This window comes from Hippoglossus stenolepis, chromosome 21 (assembly GCF_022539355.2).
Source record: "Hippoglossus stenolepis isolate QCI-W04-F060 chromosome 21, HSTE1.2, whole genome shotgun sequence".
Taxonomy (NCBI): domain Eukaryota; kingdom Metazoa; phylum Chordata; class Actinopteri; order Pleuronectiformes; family Pleuronectidae; genus Hippoglossus; species Hippoglossus stenolepis.
The window spans coordinates 6639316-6654062 of NC_061503.1; the positions used below are offsets into that span (position 1 = coordinate 6639316).

General features: G+C 41.7%; 1 protein-coding gene across 1 annotated transcript in view; it reads left to right on the plus strand.

Annotated features, from left to right (window-relative positions):
• antxr1c (ANTXR cell adhesion molecule 1c) overlaps positions 1-14421 on the plus strand; it is a 38046-nt gene extending 23625 nt beyond the window's left edge. The window contains exons 12-18 of the mRNA XM_035145756.2: positions 1365-1443; positions 3718-3813; positions 3989-4027; positions 4658-4756; positions 4897-5064; positions 6625-6705; positions 10988-14421. Coding sequence (XP_035001647.1) covers positions 1365-1443; positions 3718-3813; positions 3989-4027; positions 4658-4756; positions 4897-5064; positions 6625-6705; positions 10988-11251 — 826 coding nt within the window. The 3' untranslated portion in view covers positions 11252-14421. The remainder of the gene's footprint in view (positions 1-1364; positions 1444-3717; positions 3814-3988; positions 4028-4657; positions 4757-4896; positions 5065-6624; positions 6706-10987) is intronic.
• Positions 14422-14747: the final 326 nt, after the last annotated feature.

Here is a 14747-nt window from a genome sequence, read left to right on the forward strand (position 1 = left end):
CATTCACATCCACCTGGTCCTCGACCAAAAAAGAGCGACGGGGGGAGGGAAAGAACTCCTTTCATCCACATGTTTTTAAGAAGCGAACAACAACAGGACGTCATACTAAATTCTCAGAATTGTTTTTCCACCACTCGAAGGAGAAAAGGATTCAGACCATCAAGAAAAACTCTTGCCATTCCAAAAACCTCAGGAGGCTCCAATCCAGAGAGTATTTTGTCATACATTGTGCAACTCAGTGTCACTAAAGGAAAGTTTGCAGCGGCTGTGAGAGATTGTTTTCATTCCTTAGATGCAGTTAATATGGTGTCATGTCTCGAAAAAAAAAAACACACAACCTGGCCACAGCCATAAAACGCACTAAGGCAGGTCATGTGTTTTTCGTTTCATTCCCAGTTGGTTCAAATGCACCTCTCCTCCGTTGACCTCTGCAGTGTGGCTCACTGAGTCACACCTGCAATTTGTTTTTCTATTTTCTCTCTGTGTTTTTAGCCACATTGAAAAACTTGGGTATTTGGTTCATTTGGGGTGAAACCGGACTCACTGAAGTAAACAAAGGTCCCAAGACTTACTGAGTAGCTTTTTTTATTGGACAGAGTTTCCATCTCTAACCTGACACTTCAGGTCAGGTTAGAGATTTGGCAGATTCAAAGAGTCTTAAATAATCAGATTCCAGTTTCTGAAACATAAGAAGAAACTATGGCAGAGCCCGTTCTAAACCCGACTGTTTGGAATGAGCTGTTTGCTTGGCCTGTGCCTGTGGTGATGCTGGTTGCAGTTTTTCTTTCTGAAACTGAACCAGTGACCACCAGTAACGTGAAGACCAGCTGCTGGAACCATGAAGCTGTGCCACCACTGCTGCATACCTGTTTATTCAAACGTCAGTGAAGCTCGACTCAATACACAGAACCCTGAACTGGAGAATCACTTGTCGTTGTGGTGATGGTGCTGTTGTCACCACCAACGTCTTTTACAAAGTTTATTAATATTGAATGTATCACGTTTCCAAATCGCACCAATTTCAACATGGGAATTATTACACAGATTAGACAAATAAGTTAATATGAGCATCAGCCTAAAATAATTTTGTTTTCAGCATGAAAATCCTGCCTGTCATTAATCCTGTATGTTTTGGTGGGTTTTTATTCCGATTATTTCAAATGCTTTTCAAATTTTTAACCACCTCACATTTTGCTGGCGGTTCGGTGACATTATTTCACATGTTCTAACAGAGGAGGAAACGACTAAATGAACTGAGCTAAACAAACCTAGTGTGAACTGACAATGTTACATCTGTTACAGAGATGTTATCCCATCACTGACACAATCATGTGTGTGTCTGTGTGTGTCTCGTTTTGTTTCAGGGTGATTTATCTCCAAGTGAGCATGAACGACGGTCTGTCCTTCATCAGCAGCAATGTGCACGTCACCACCACAGAGTGTGTAAGTGTGAGCTTTATATACCATCTTTGATTAATGCATTCAATCTGCCGGCATTTAATCTTCACACCCTGGACAGGTCGCCAGCCTATCGCAGCGCCAACATAAGACGATGACGTGATTTTATTTTTAACACATAGACACCGATGTTCGCTCTTATCACCACAAACTCTCTTGACATCTTCGTCAGTGTCTTCTACGTGTATGAGCCATACGATACGATATTTGTTTTCTTTTGTTTGTTTTTTTCATTTTTGCGTCTGTCGCACTTTAGAAGCGTAATCAAAAATAGTTTTTTTCCGTCATGGTAAAACTGACCAGACTCATGCAAAGTTCACTAAGGAGATGCAGCGAAGAGCAGCATTAAAAATTCCGGGACAAGCAAAGAAAGGGCTGGACTTTGTAATATTATGTTCAAATGCTTTTTTAGAAGATAATATTAGGGGTTTACTCTTGAGATTTAGTAATCTCCTTTCTTCTATTTGATGTGGTCTCCAGTCTTCTTTTACCCTCTGCAACCTCCATCTCTAACCTACTGTTCTTAGAAGCCTGTTGTTTTGCTCTCTGCAGCTCTGCAGTGAGTTTCCTCACCTCATTCACCTCTTTCTTCTTTCCTTTCTAAATTGTCTTATTTTCCCCCTTCTTGGGAGCCAGACCACAGGGGGTTTGTAGAAGTGATCCAACCCAAAAAAAGGACAATCTGAACAACCGTCAGGGTTGCAGGACTCTCGAGGTTAGAGAAACAAGCTCATGACTCTGATGCCGCCGAGCTAAAAGCGAAATAGAGGCATATCCTGTAACAGTCATCACTGCTAGATCGGCTCAGTGACTCGTAAAGGTCCCAGGTGTGGGACTGTATATAACTGGATCAGCGTGAAGCAGGGTGGAGCTTCCCTGCGCCAAAAACAAATGAAACAAAATGTAATTTAAGACAATTTAAAGCAATTCAACAAAATAAAACACGGATGTTGGAACATATGGGCCGGGCCCGAGGAAAGATTCCCACCCTGCCAAAAAGCAATATGCTCTTTGAAGCTGTCTCCCCCTCGGTCCATCTGACATCATATACATGAAAAAACTCTGAATTCACGCTGCTCTGTTGTGGTTCGGGATGTACAGAGCTCAATTAGACATACCATTGCAATTAGCCGCTTCTCGCCACTAAACTAAACCATATAGGCTGAAGTCACACGAGGCTGGCACGACAAGCTGCTGACTGGAGACGGGTTGGCCTGGTGCAATAAACAACATGCAATGTATAAATCAAGGATTAAGAAAAGCTTCACAACCCCTCCCAACACTGTCAAACAGCCACATCGAGGGGGATCAGTCTTTGTAGTTTGCCCATAAAACATGTCCATTTCGTTTGGGGGGGGAAAAAACACACACTTCATACAGTATGTGCAAACGCCGCAGAACGTAAATGTGGCCACTGCTCAAATTGTCTGAATTTTTTCACGAAACCATTACCTCACAAGCTTTGGTTCCCCCACTGGTGAGCTCACATAAACCGTCCCCCTCAAGTCTTTGCCACCAGATAGATAAATTAAAGTTTAACCACATGTGCTCATCATCTGTGGTCTGTAATGGGAACCATGTTTGGACGGATGCCTGCAAATGACATGAACCACTGTCATCGAGAAAAACATGTCAGAAAGAAATTCAGTCTGCAGGCTTCATATTAATACTGTTATACTGTCATCACGTGCTGCATGTACTGGATATCTACTACTACTAAATAGCTAAATTTCTTTATGGAACTGTTAAAGTGACCTGTAGTAATTTAGCAGCAGCAAGTAAAGAGCTGCTGCAGGACCCAGTCCCCAGAACCCTGAAGCTGCACCACCGCTGCTGCACCAAGAGCTGTTCACGTGTTTATTTAAATTTCTGCTCGAATCAGCACGCATAAGCCCGAACCGGATAATCAATTGTTGTTGCTGTTGTCAAGAATGTCGCTTGCGTTGATGAGTCCCAGCCGCTGCTGCTACAGAGCGCTGGTTGTCTATTTATTCAACGTTTATTAATATTGAACATATCCTTGGTCCAAATTGCACCAAATTCTACTTCTCGAGATATGTGTTCCACATCCAGATATATGTGGAGTTAGTGGATATATGTGAGCAAACACCTCACAACTCATGCACTCATGCTGCTACTCATGAAAGGTTGTTTAAAACCATTTTTTTTTGTAGTTGAAATCTGTCTATCTGTGTCTATCTGTGTCAGCCTCGGTGCTGTTATAATAATGTACAACCTCCATGTCTATCTTCTCACCAGTTCGATGGCACTATTCTCCTCATCACCCTGCTGGTGCTGTTCCTTCTGCTGGCCATGCTCTTCATGTGGTGGTTCTGGCCTCTCTGCTGCACTGTGGTAAGAAACAAAAAACTACACGCAGGAAGTCGCCAGTATTAAATTATCAAGAGCTTCAAAGGGGTTTGGCTGGACGCCCAGAGGCTTATAAGCTCTGCAGGGGGTCACAACAAAAAGTTCCTATGAGAGGTGCCAGTGTTAAAGAGAAGTGAACATGTGTCTTATTCTTCCACAGGTAATCAAAGGACCTCCTCCTCCACCTCCTCCTGAGCCTGTGAGTCAAAACACACACACACACACACACACACACAACACACACACACACACACACACACACACACACACACACACACACACACACACACACACACACACACACACACACACACACACACACACTCTCAGAAGTTTTTCCCGTCAAACCCTAGTAAAAACCATGTGAGAACACAGCAGGAGATCATCTGAAGGATTCACTGTGAGTAAGTGGGCACATTGATGTTGTTGTTCTAACACGAGACAGACACAAAACAAAAAGAATCTAAATATCTCAGGATGAAATGATGTAATAGGGATTACAGTCAAGCTTAGCTATCCCACCAATATGTTTTTGCAGGTGTGGACTGGATTTAAAACCACAAAATTACTTGATAAGTAATATACATGATTTCATATGAATGTCATGGACGAGGGGGCAGAAGTCCTCCTTTCACCTTGCCCTTCTCCGAGATGGAAATCTTGTGTTCTCACTGTTCATGGGAAAGAGAGTGACGTGGCTGTGGGGCAGTGGAATTTAGGCTCAATTAAAAAAGCGAGGGCTCAAGTAGCCCACGACTTGTTTCCCCTTAATTCCATTATTAAAAGTGTAAATAAAAAAGTCTGTTTTATGTCCTTATTTTTAATTTAGGAGTCCGATGATGAAGATGGTCTGCCCAAGAAGAAGTGGCCCACTGTGGATGCCTCATATTATGGGGGAAGAGGAATTGGAGGGATCAAGAGGATGGAGGTGACAGAATGACATGCATGATGCTAATAGGCGATCTTTGGATGCACGACTCAAAAATAGCAGATGGAAATTAGACTAGTTTAGGTAACACTCACTACTTGTATTCTGTGGTGTATTCATGTGTTGCCTGTTGTCTGTAGGTGCGTTGGGGAGGAAAGGGTTCGACCGAGGAGGGAGCTAAGCTGGAGAAGCCGAAGAACGCTGTGGTGAAAATGCCGGAGCAGGAGTACGAACCCTTCGAGCCCAAACCCAAGAAAGCTCACAACAAGAAGCCCACTCAGAACCGGAAGTGGTACACGCCCATCCGGGTAAGCACTGCCTCAGTTTCCCTCAGGACCAGCAGACAATGTGGCACAGTGTTGTTAAAAATACAGAACACAGATATATAGATACGAGCACTTAAGCGCATCCTTCAGTCCTGAAACAAAACACCAGCTTTTCAGGAACTCAGGAGAAAAATCTGCCTCATTTAAAGTTTGACCACTTTGCATTCTTGACCCCATGCCCACATGAGTTTCAAATAACTGAGGGTGGCGAAATCTTCTCAACCCACTGCAGAGCCTGAAATCCTTGGGCTGAAATTGAAGCATGAAAATGCACCGCAAGTGGAGCTGCAAAGATTTCACAAGCCAGCAGGGAGGGATAAAGTCTGTTCAACTCATGTCTTTGTGTAGTTTGTGGCATAAGGACAAAACTCAACAGCTATCAGTGTGCATACGTAGCTAGTACTGTAACATATCGTGCAGACAGGCGGACATTATTAGACTTGGCGTCAGGGCTGTTTGTGCTTCAATCGTACACTACAATACAGCTCTGTGCTGCAGCTCGGGCCTTTTATACAGTAGCAGCACTGTTATCTGTACATACTGCGACCTTACAACTTAGAGGGCTGCATTTTAATATGCCACAGCCCCACAGACAGCACTGCAGTGATTCATATTGACATTTTACACCATCCATACATCACAGTCATTGTAGGAAAAGGATTCATACACTGACTCGTCTCTGTGGGTTTGGCTGTGCTCGGTTCCTGTGCAGCCGTGTATTTCTACAGCTTAAGACATATTTTAGTGTAAGATTTCACATGAGTTGAGGAGCAAGCAACATCTCAACAGCACCTCATTCCTTTGATATAAGAAGCAAATCCCAGCCTTTATCATTTCACTCCAGCAGATTTAGTCTCAAATGAGCTTTAGTATCATCCTAATGCAGGTCTCATTGAAATACATGTGCTCTGAATTATTGTTTCTGTTACTGCTGGGATCGTCATTTCTCTCCTGTGTATTTAAAGTAAGCTCTTGCTCAGTTTTTTTATGCCTCCACGCCGGCAACAGCCAGTGGCTGGAGGCATGATGACGGGTGTCTGTCAGTACATACGCCGCAAATATTAATTGGTTAGATTTCAGTGGTCAAAGGTAACAGTGTGACCTCATGTGTCTGGAAAAGAAATTATGCTGTACTGGTGGGTGGAGGCATACAACAGCAGGGCGGTGCTTCTATTTAAGGGTTGTAAGATTGGCCCATTTGAGAAAAGGAAACTGTTAACTGCTTCATTTATGGAAAGAGACACTTATTTGTAGGGAGTTAGAGGCTCATGCGTTTGTGTACTAGATTCACAAGTGCTGTACAAAAAAATATTAACAGAAGTCATGAATTTATCTGTAGTGACTAATAAGTAACTCAAACACTTCAACCGGAGAGGAAAGAACTAACCTGCACAATCAGCTGCCCTAACATTTGTTTGACTAAGAACCACTGAACAGTAGAATCAGTGTTAATAGGATTTTATTAAGTTATGGATTGTGTTGTGGAAGTTTGGTGTCCAGATGTGGTCAGCTGTTAATCCTCTCCCTCTGCTCCGTCCCCAGGGTAAACTGGATGCTATCTGGGCTCTGTTTCGCCGCGGGTATGACCAGGTCTCTCTGATGAGACCCCAGCCCGGGGATCATGTGAGTACCTCAGCTGTATACATGACATATAGTATGGCTCTTCCTACAGTCCCATGTCACATCACTTTAACATGACAGTTGCTCACACACTTACATTAATGTTGAATCAAGTAACAGAGGGTACATTTTTCAGTTGTACAGTCAAGTGTGTAACATTTTGTCTGAGGGACACATAAAAAGCCTCAGAAACCCGTTACCCTGCGCCAGCGTGGCTCAGTTATAAAACTGCCCTGGCGTTTGAAAATGTTTCAGACATCTGCACGGATTACTCATCCTGTCCTCCCTCCTACTGTCTCTCCGTTTCATTCACTGTTCCTGCGCTGGCTGACATCGTCGCCATCCCGTTCAGCCCGTCTCACACCTGCTTCACATTAAGTGCTATGAATCACATAGAAAGCGAAACTGCAGCTAGCACTCAGAAACATCCTTGAGTTGTCTGATTTGTTTGTGTGTGTGTGTGTGTGGGTAAGCCGCTAAAGATTCTCTCTTCTTTTTGGGATCAGCCACATGGTTTAGTTTTAATGCCCTTTGCATCAAACAGCCCTAGATGTGTCGGATGCGTAGAGATGATGGAAGTTCACTGAGATAAGAAGCTCTCGAGGGATGTTTTAAATCTCCCCGACACATTTATCAAATGTTTTATTGTTAAAATATGTTTGGGTAATTCTTTACAACTCCCCCTTCATTAGCCCTAATGGGCACTGGGAAATGTGGTGGTACATGGTAAAGATAAATTGTGGGATTCCTTTTTGGCATTTTAAAAGCAATTCACATGCCCACATCTTCTCAGTTCTTCCTCCTCTCCTCACAACCAACTCTCCTGCTGATCAGTTCCCGTCCTAAGCTCCTGTAAAAACCATGCCTTATTAGCAGAAAATGTTCCAATGATCTTTTTTAACGGGAATTCCACATTTAAGAGTGTTTTTCCTGGCAAGCAGGTATACAGACAGGATTTGCCACCAGATAAGTTTTCAGCTTTACCGAAGACACATGAGACAAAAAACCTGCCGTCATTACTGTATGACTACATCTTTACCAAAGCAAAGTGGCAGTAAGATCATTTTTTTTAAAAAAAGGGTTAGGGATTTGATCTCTTTTGTCGACAAATTTCCCTCTACCCAAAGCTTTTAGCAACGACAGCATGACGCAATTCATTTTTTCCCAGAAGAACTTGTCTGTCTCTTTCCACTCTAATGATGTCGCCCCCTCAAGTCATTTGCAGTTTGTAACGAAGCGGCAGAAACATCTTTCAGGCCAGCAGGCCCGGCCTCATTTCTAAAAGAGTGGGGGAAAAAAACACAGGGCACCTTTTTCCTTTGTTTAGGTGTTAACTGAAAAGCTATTTGGTGTTAAATGTTGTGTAGGTGTAGCCTCACACTCTAAAGCTTGCTAGACTGTTGAATTAATGGGAGGACTCGCTTCCTACATGAGGCCAAGTTGGCAGACGTCAGTCTAGATCCTTGACTGGTGGCTCGGTTACCATGGTGCCTTTCATCTTTGTGCCAATGGCCTCAACAACAGCTAAATGCTTTGCTTGAATCTGGCCTGTACAGCACAGTCATGAGATTTTAGCCTCAGTGTTTGTTTTAGTGCAGAGTGAACTCTTGCAGTGAAAACCACATTTACCCTGAACTCAAACTGCTTTGTATCTTGCATTTCACCCTGGTGGTTTGTTTGACGTGGTGACAAGAGGTTAACTGCTAACCTTGTTTAAATATTTGTATTATAAATTTATGGAGCATACGTTTGAATGGAGAAAATAAATGTCATTAATTTTATTGTCACTTTAGTATCTTTGCGTGGTATTATGACTCGTATAACCAACATCAGCTGCATGTTCGAGTGTGCAAAACAACAACGTCCTCGTCACGTTATATTACGCAGAGGCGAAGACTGCAAGCAATTCTGTGAGCCTTGGCAAGTCTGTAATTTCTTCTAATGTTTATTGATGTTTAAACTTCCTGCAATTTGTCTAATTGTTTCAGTTTGATCCAGACTGTGACCACATCATTTCATCAGACTAACTTTTAGTGTGTTCATCGGGACCATGGACCTAAGCTCCTTTCCCACCTGTTACTTGGTTCAGACTAAACAAAAAAAGAATCCAAAAGTTTGGGCCAAACAAGGTCGGCGTGTAAGCGCCCTAAGACACATTTATTTGAAAGTAACAGATATAACTGTGTAAGTGCATTCATTATTTCCGGGATTGCGCAATACACAGACTGTTACTGAAGTACATAAAGACATATATAACTGTGGTTTAGTGAGCATTCAAATGGCATTCAGGACCTGGTATAATAACTGGTGAAGATGGTTCATGCAAAGTAATTCAGCTACAATATTACAAGATTGATCTCTTCTCATGTAGTGTTAATATACTGTGTAGACTGCACATGCACACACACACACACACACACACACACACACACACACACACACACACACACACACACACACACACACACACTCCTCTTGATGGAAAAAAAGGATCAAACCCAGTTACCCCGCTTCTTTTTACTTAGTATAAGCTTAGTATGTGTTTGCTCACTATGCTGACATGGCCTCAGAGAGTATCATTATAGAGCTCAGACTCATGGTTTGGCAATATATCAGTGTATGTGTGTTTCTGCATTTTATTTAGCCGTTTTCTAGTCATATAAACCACTCAGAGCGCTTTCGAGAACAAGCTACATTTACCCAAATATTCATACAGCCTTACTATTTGCTGCGCTTCTTCTATCACACACTGCTGGTACAGGCGTCATGGCTAATTTGGGGTTCAGTCTCTTGCCCAAGGACACTTTTGGAATGCGGGCTGGAGGAGTCGGGGATCGAACGACCGTTCTTCTGGTTAGTGGACGACCCGCTAGACCTCCCTTTATATTGTATATAACATAACTAAAGAGTTCACAAGAGATAGACTAGAATTGAAGCCACTAGGATGAAGTCGTCTAAATTTAAGGATAAGAGTTAGCCACTATTAGTGCGTCACCAAACCACCAAACCCTCACCCTGACGTCAGAGAGTACAGTATGAGGTAGAGCGAGCTAGTCCTCACTCAACAGTCTCTCTCTCTCTCTCATTCACATAAACAAAATCCTCCCCAGGGGAGCATTTAGCTGGCTAAAGGACATGAGGTAATACCTAAGGCAGACGACTGCCAAGGCTGTCTCCATCGACCAACTACCCATGTGTCCTACACACACACACACACACACACTTTGCCTAGACCATTTTATGACCTTGGTGAGACTGCAGACATTTGAGGAGATCAGCGTGAAAGAATGAGTGAGCGTGGCTTTTTATTTATTTATTTTTTTCAATTCAGGAAAATATGCAGAGCTCCAGACCACAGCTGGGTGCTAACAGAACAATGTACTTAAAGCGAAGCACATAACTATTGGTTTCAACTAGTTTAACCCATAGTAGGTTCAATCTTTAACAGCTGAAAATGAAGTCATCTTTCGTTGGTCTCTCCATAAATCCTGTCTGGAGCGGAGCCAAGTTCAGAGAATTCATTTGTGTTAAAAAAGAAGGCAGACGCACATCTCCGCTCCACGGGTGTTTCCATGATGCCAGAATACAGTATTAAAGAATCCGACTAGATCCTCACATGGACGTCTTGGAACACCAGACTGGATAAGTGGCGACAGACCAGAAACTGGAGGTCACTGCCACATTCTCATCCTTTTCCCCCCTATGTTTATTCAACTTTTGTGTCTGCTAATTTAGCCGTGGGGATAACTGGAATGTGTCCTCTATGACCGCTTTCATTGAATTTCTGCCAAACATGGCCTCTCTGTGACTATATACTGTGTTAGAGACAGACACTTTGCTAATTCTCGATGGTCTCTGGTAGCTTTAGGGAAAAGGAAAAGTCTGAATTTAAGGTTCATGTCTTTGTGTCATTGTTTACATTTGAACTAGTTAGTTTTGGTTTCACTTTATAATTTAGATAGCACATTATTGGACTCCAAAATATATTAAAAACACCCAGAGTCCAATATTAACAAAAGTGTATTTTTTACTATTAAAAACTACAAACATGCTCAACGAAGCCTTTTCCAAATTGAAAATGTAAATACAGCTTGTAAATGTAAAGAGAAAATTGTAAAACTGATATAAAAATCAAGCAATATGCAATATACATACAATACATACCCCCAACCTACTGACCTGTCACAGACCGTTTGTTGTTCAGACATTTCATTCCAAATCGGTGAAAAAGAATTGAATTACTTGTACATTTTAAAATCAAACATGTGTCCTTTCTTTGCTTCAGGGTCGTTGCATCAACTTCACAAGAGTGAAGGATGAGTCAGCAGCAGCCAAGGCCCCGCCTCGCACTCCCATCCACACGCCCTCGGCGCCGCCACCGGACTACCAACCCCTGACCCGCACCGCCTCCTCGTCTCCCACCTCCAGCAGCCCTCCTGCCAGATCGCCCCCATCAGGCCCGGTACCCCCAGGTCTGCCGCCGACCCGCACGCCCCCTGGGCTTCCCTGTCCACCACCATCGCGCCCCCCGCCCAGCCTCCAACCCTGAATCTCACAGACAAAGCCCCCAAACACCCTGGCTTTGATAAACAGACTTACAGCTCTGTTGACCAGTTCTTTCAGTTTGAAGGCCGTCAACCTTCTACCTGGGCCAAAGATACTCCTGCTATAAGCCAAAGATTTTGAATCCCAGTCACTCTGTTGTTCTTCTCGTATGGGAGAGAGTGTCAAGTTAAACAGTTGAGTCGTTTCACACATGCTACCACAAAGCATGGATCAATTCTGCTGGCTGAAAAAGATTTAATACCAAAGACAGTTGCTATAAAGAAATATTACTAACCTCGATGTCCACGATACAGTTTCAAGTGCTAAAGTGAAATCATTGCAAAAGCTAATTTCCTACAGAGCACCAGTCTGTTTGACTTCACATTTCATTCCATACAGAATGAACAAGAAATACTTTAACTTTGTGTTGGGAGGATTGTTGCTGGACAGCAAAGCATGTTGGGACAGGGAAGTCCACAGAAGAGTATTGCAATGGGTGAAACTTGTTTAATTTTAATCAACTACTGAGTTATGCCATTGTTATTGAGAATGAATTTGAAAAGCAGGTTGTACATGGAAAGTAACCAGGTTAAACTCCATTTCTCCATTGGAGCGAGGTTTTGAGGAATTTGATTTCCAAGCAAATTCAATCAGTCGTGTTGTTAAAAGTAAAAGAAAAGAAAACATGAAATTTGTTTAGAAATGTTTCGTTTTTTCCACCTTTTTGTTTTGTTTCTCCGACAACATGCGAACCCAACAGATTCCAGCCCTCAAATAAAGAGACGACAGTGACAGTGTCAGGGAAGTGTACAGATGTTAAATGGAAGGTTTTTTACAAAATGTTTGAGATGTGTTTTTCAATGCTATGTCTTTGAGGCCTTGGATTTTGTCCTTAACCACCTTTTCATGTAGTTGAATTAAGATTACAGCATTTATATTTTTTTTATTTTGTGTTTTTTTTACTTTGGTATCTGCGCACATAGACTGCTGGGCAACTACAGTATGTATTTGTTTGTTGTTAGCATTGGAACATTGAAGCATATATGAAATCAAGCAACCAGGTTAAACGTCTTTGCTCACATTGTTTAGTTTTTTTTACTTTGATACCATTATGTGTTTTTTATATCTTCAGTTTTATCATTGCCGGTCACATTGCAGGTCACATTGCAACTGCAGGGCAGTTCAAAGAGCATCTAATTTATTTTACTCCCCCGAGAGGACTATAGGAGAGTACTTGAATATCGACAAGGTGTCCAACCACCAAGACGGACACTGTGCGCAGACTTTAGAAACACAACACATAGCCAGTTAAAAGTCATATAAGGCTTACCAGCATTTCTCAACCCCTCAGCTACTCTGAAAAACTACGATGGAGGATTAGGGCCATGTTGAAGAAAAAAATACTTCTAAAATTTTGAGTATGAAGTCGTAATTGAGAAGAAACTCAATAATACAAGAATAAAGTCGTAATTTTATCAAAATTAAGGGGAAAAAATATTTTTACGAAATAAGTAGCAAGAACCCAGTTTTGCAGGACTTTGAATTTATTTACTGAACATGGCCGTAATAATCTGAAACTGAACGTAACCCTTTTACATTCAGTAGTGTGTAAACTGGGAAGAATAAAAACACAATTGTGTGAATCTTGGCATTATGTGTCTGAAGCTCTTTTCTATAGCAGCTGAAAAGACGCCACTAGTGTCTACAGGTCATATCAGGAAAAACATTATTCCTCTAAAACTGAATAATGAAGAAGTATGATATTATGACTTTAGAAAATCTGTTGAAAAATGCTGGTATTTCTTCTATATCCAGTGACTTATGGAATTTTCTCCCTTGACTTTTCTTTTTTTTTATACTTTTAAACGTACGTCGTTCAGTTATGTACTGTACCATTGTGTCACCTCATGCATTTGTAATCAGTCGCAGTGTCTTAAAAAAAATGAGTCTCCACTGCTGAGGGAAAGGTCCTGAAGTAAATTGTTTCACAAATTAGTATAATAAACCTTTTAAATTTTGAATTGGCCTGCTGGAGTTGAATCAACTCATAATAGTGGGTGTGAGGAACAACTGTTAAATGAACTGGGCAAGGTGAATGGGAATATTGCTGAAACGTTTCTAGCATCAAATTTGACTGCATTCCCACAACCCTCAGCTTCTTATTTCTTCATTACAATTTTCATTTTACGAGGCTTCATTTTCCCACAGTTGGTAGTATCATAAAGAAAATGGTACTGACATTCAGTTGGTATGGGTCCAACTAGAATGGCACTCAGTAAAGTTTAGAGCTCCTCCAAAGCCTCCTTATGAAACCACATTTAAATTCATCAGATCCTGATTTTTATTTGGATCTGCTCCAAATTTCACACTTATAAATATCAGTCCCGGTAATGTAATGTCTGATTTTTAACATGAAGTTCCATAAATGAATCTCTGACAAATCAAGAGACATGTAGGAAAAAAATCCAGCCTATCTCGCGATGTTAAAGAAAGTGGAAAAAGTTCCTGGATCCACACTAAAATTTAACGGACTCTTACCTGACCCACACCACATCCTCCCACCACGTTTTGTGGAGATCTGTCTGGTAGTTTTTTTGTAATCTTGTTCACAAACAAACAAACCAACCAGCAAAGAAACGGACAGGGGTGAAAACAACCTCGTTGGCAGAAAAACAAAAACAGAACAGATCAGACTCTGGCCGGTATCACGGTTTGTTAAGTTACACAATTCTGTTGCGTTACATTGTGTTTTGCTGCGACATCAAACTGCACCTTTGTGAGACTTCATCCTTTAACTCCCGTCAGGCTGCCGAGTGATCGAAGCTCTAAACCAAAGCAGGTCTCAGCTCCTTCACTGACGCCATGTATTTCATATGTGAAATGAACATTCCTCGGTTTCGTTACCTTGGTCCCAGCAATGCATCTTTTCTAATTTGCTCTAATAATAATAACAACTTTATTCACAGCCAAGAAGAATTACAGTATAAATGCAGCATCAGTGTTTGAAAGGGAGGTTCTGCAGTTGTTATCACTGTCAGATGAGTAGAGATGCATTATGTTAACCAGTGTATTAAACAGCAGTACTGAAGCAAATATGAAAGACGTATATGATTTTCTTCGTTGGTTGACGTGACTTTTTTGAACAGTATCAATAAAGGTTGACTTCCAAGCTTCCACCACAGAGTTTGTGTGTGTGATTTTTGTGTGTTTCTCGACTGACTGACTTCCATTTTGCAGCTCCATCCCTGAGAGTTCTGACAATTGATAATAATAAGCATTAAAATTACCTCTATACCCCCACACACACACACACACACACACACACACACACACACACACACACACACACACACACACACACACACACACACCACACACGTTATATTATTAAGCTTTTATATGATGAAATAGACACATGCATGACAGCAACATTCATCAAAAATTACTTCCTGTTTGGGGAATTTGTCTTCAAAGTAAAAACACAATCAGTTTTGTTGCAG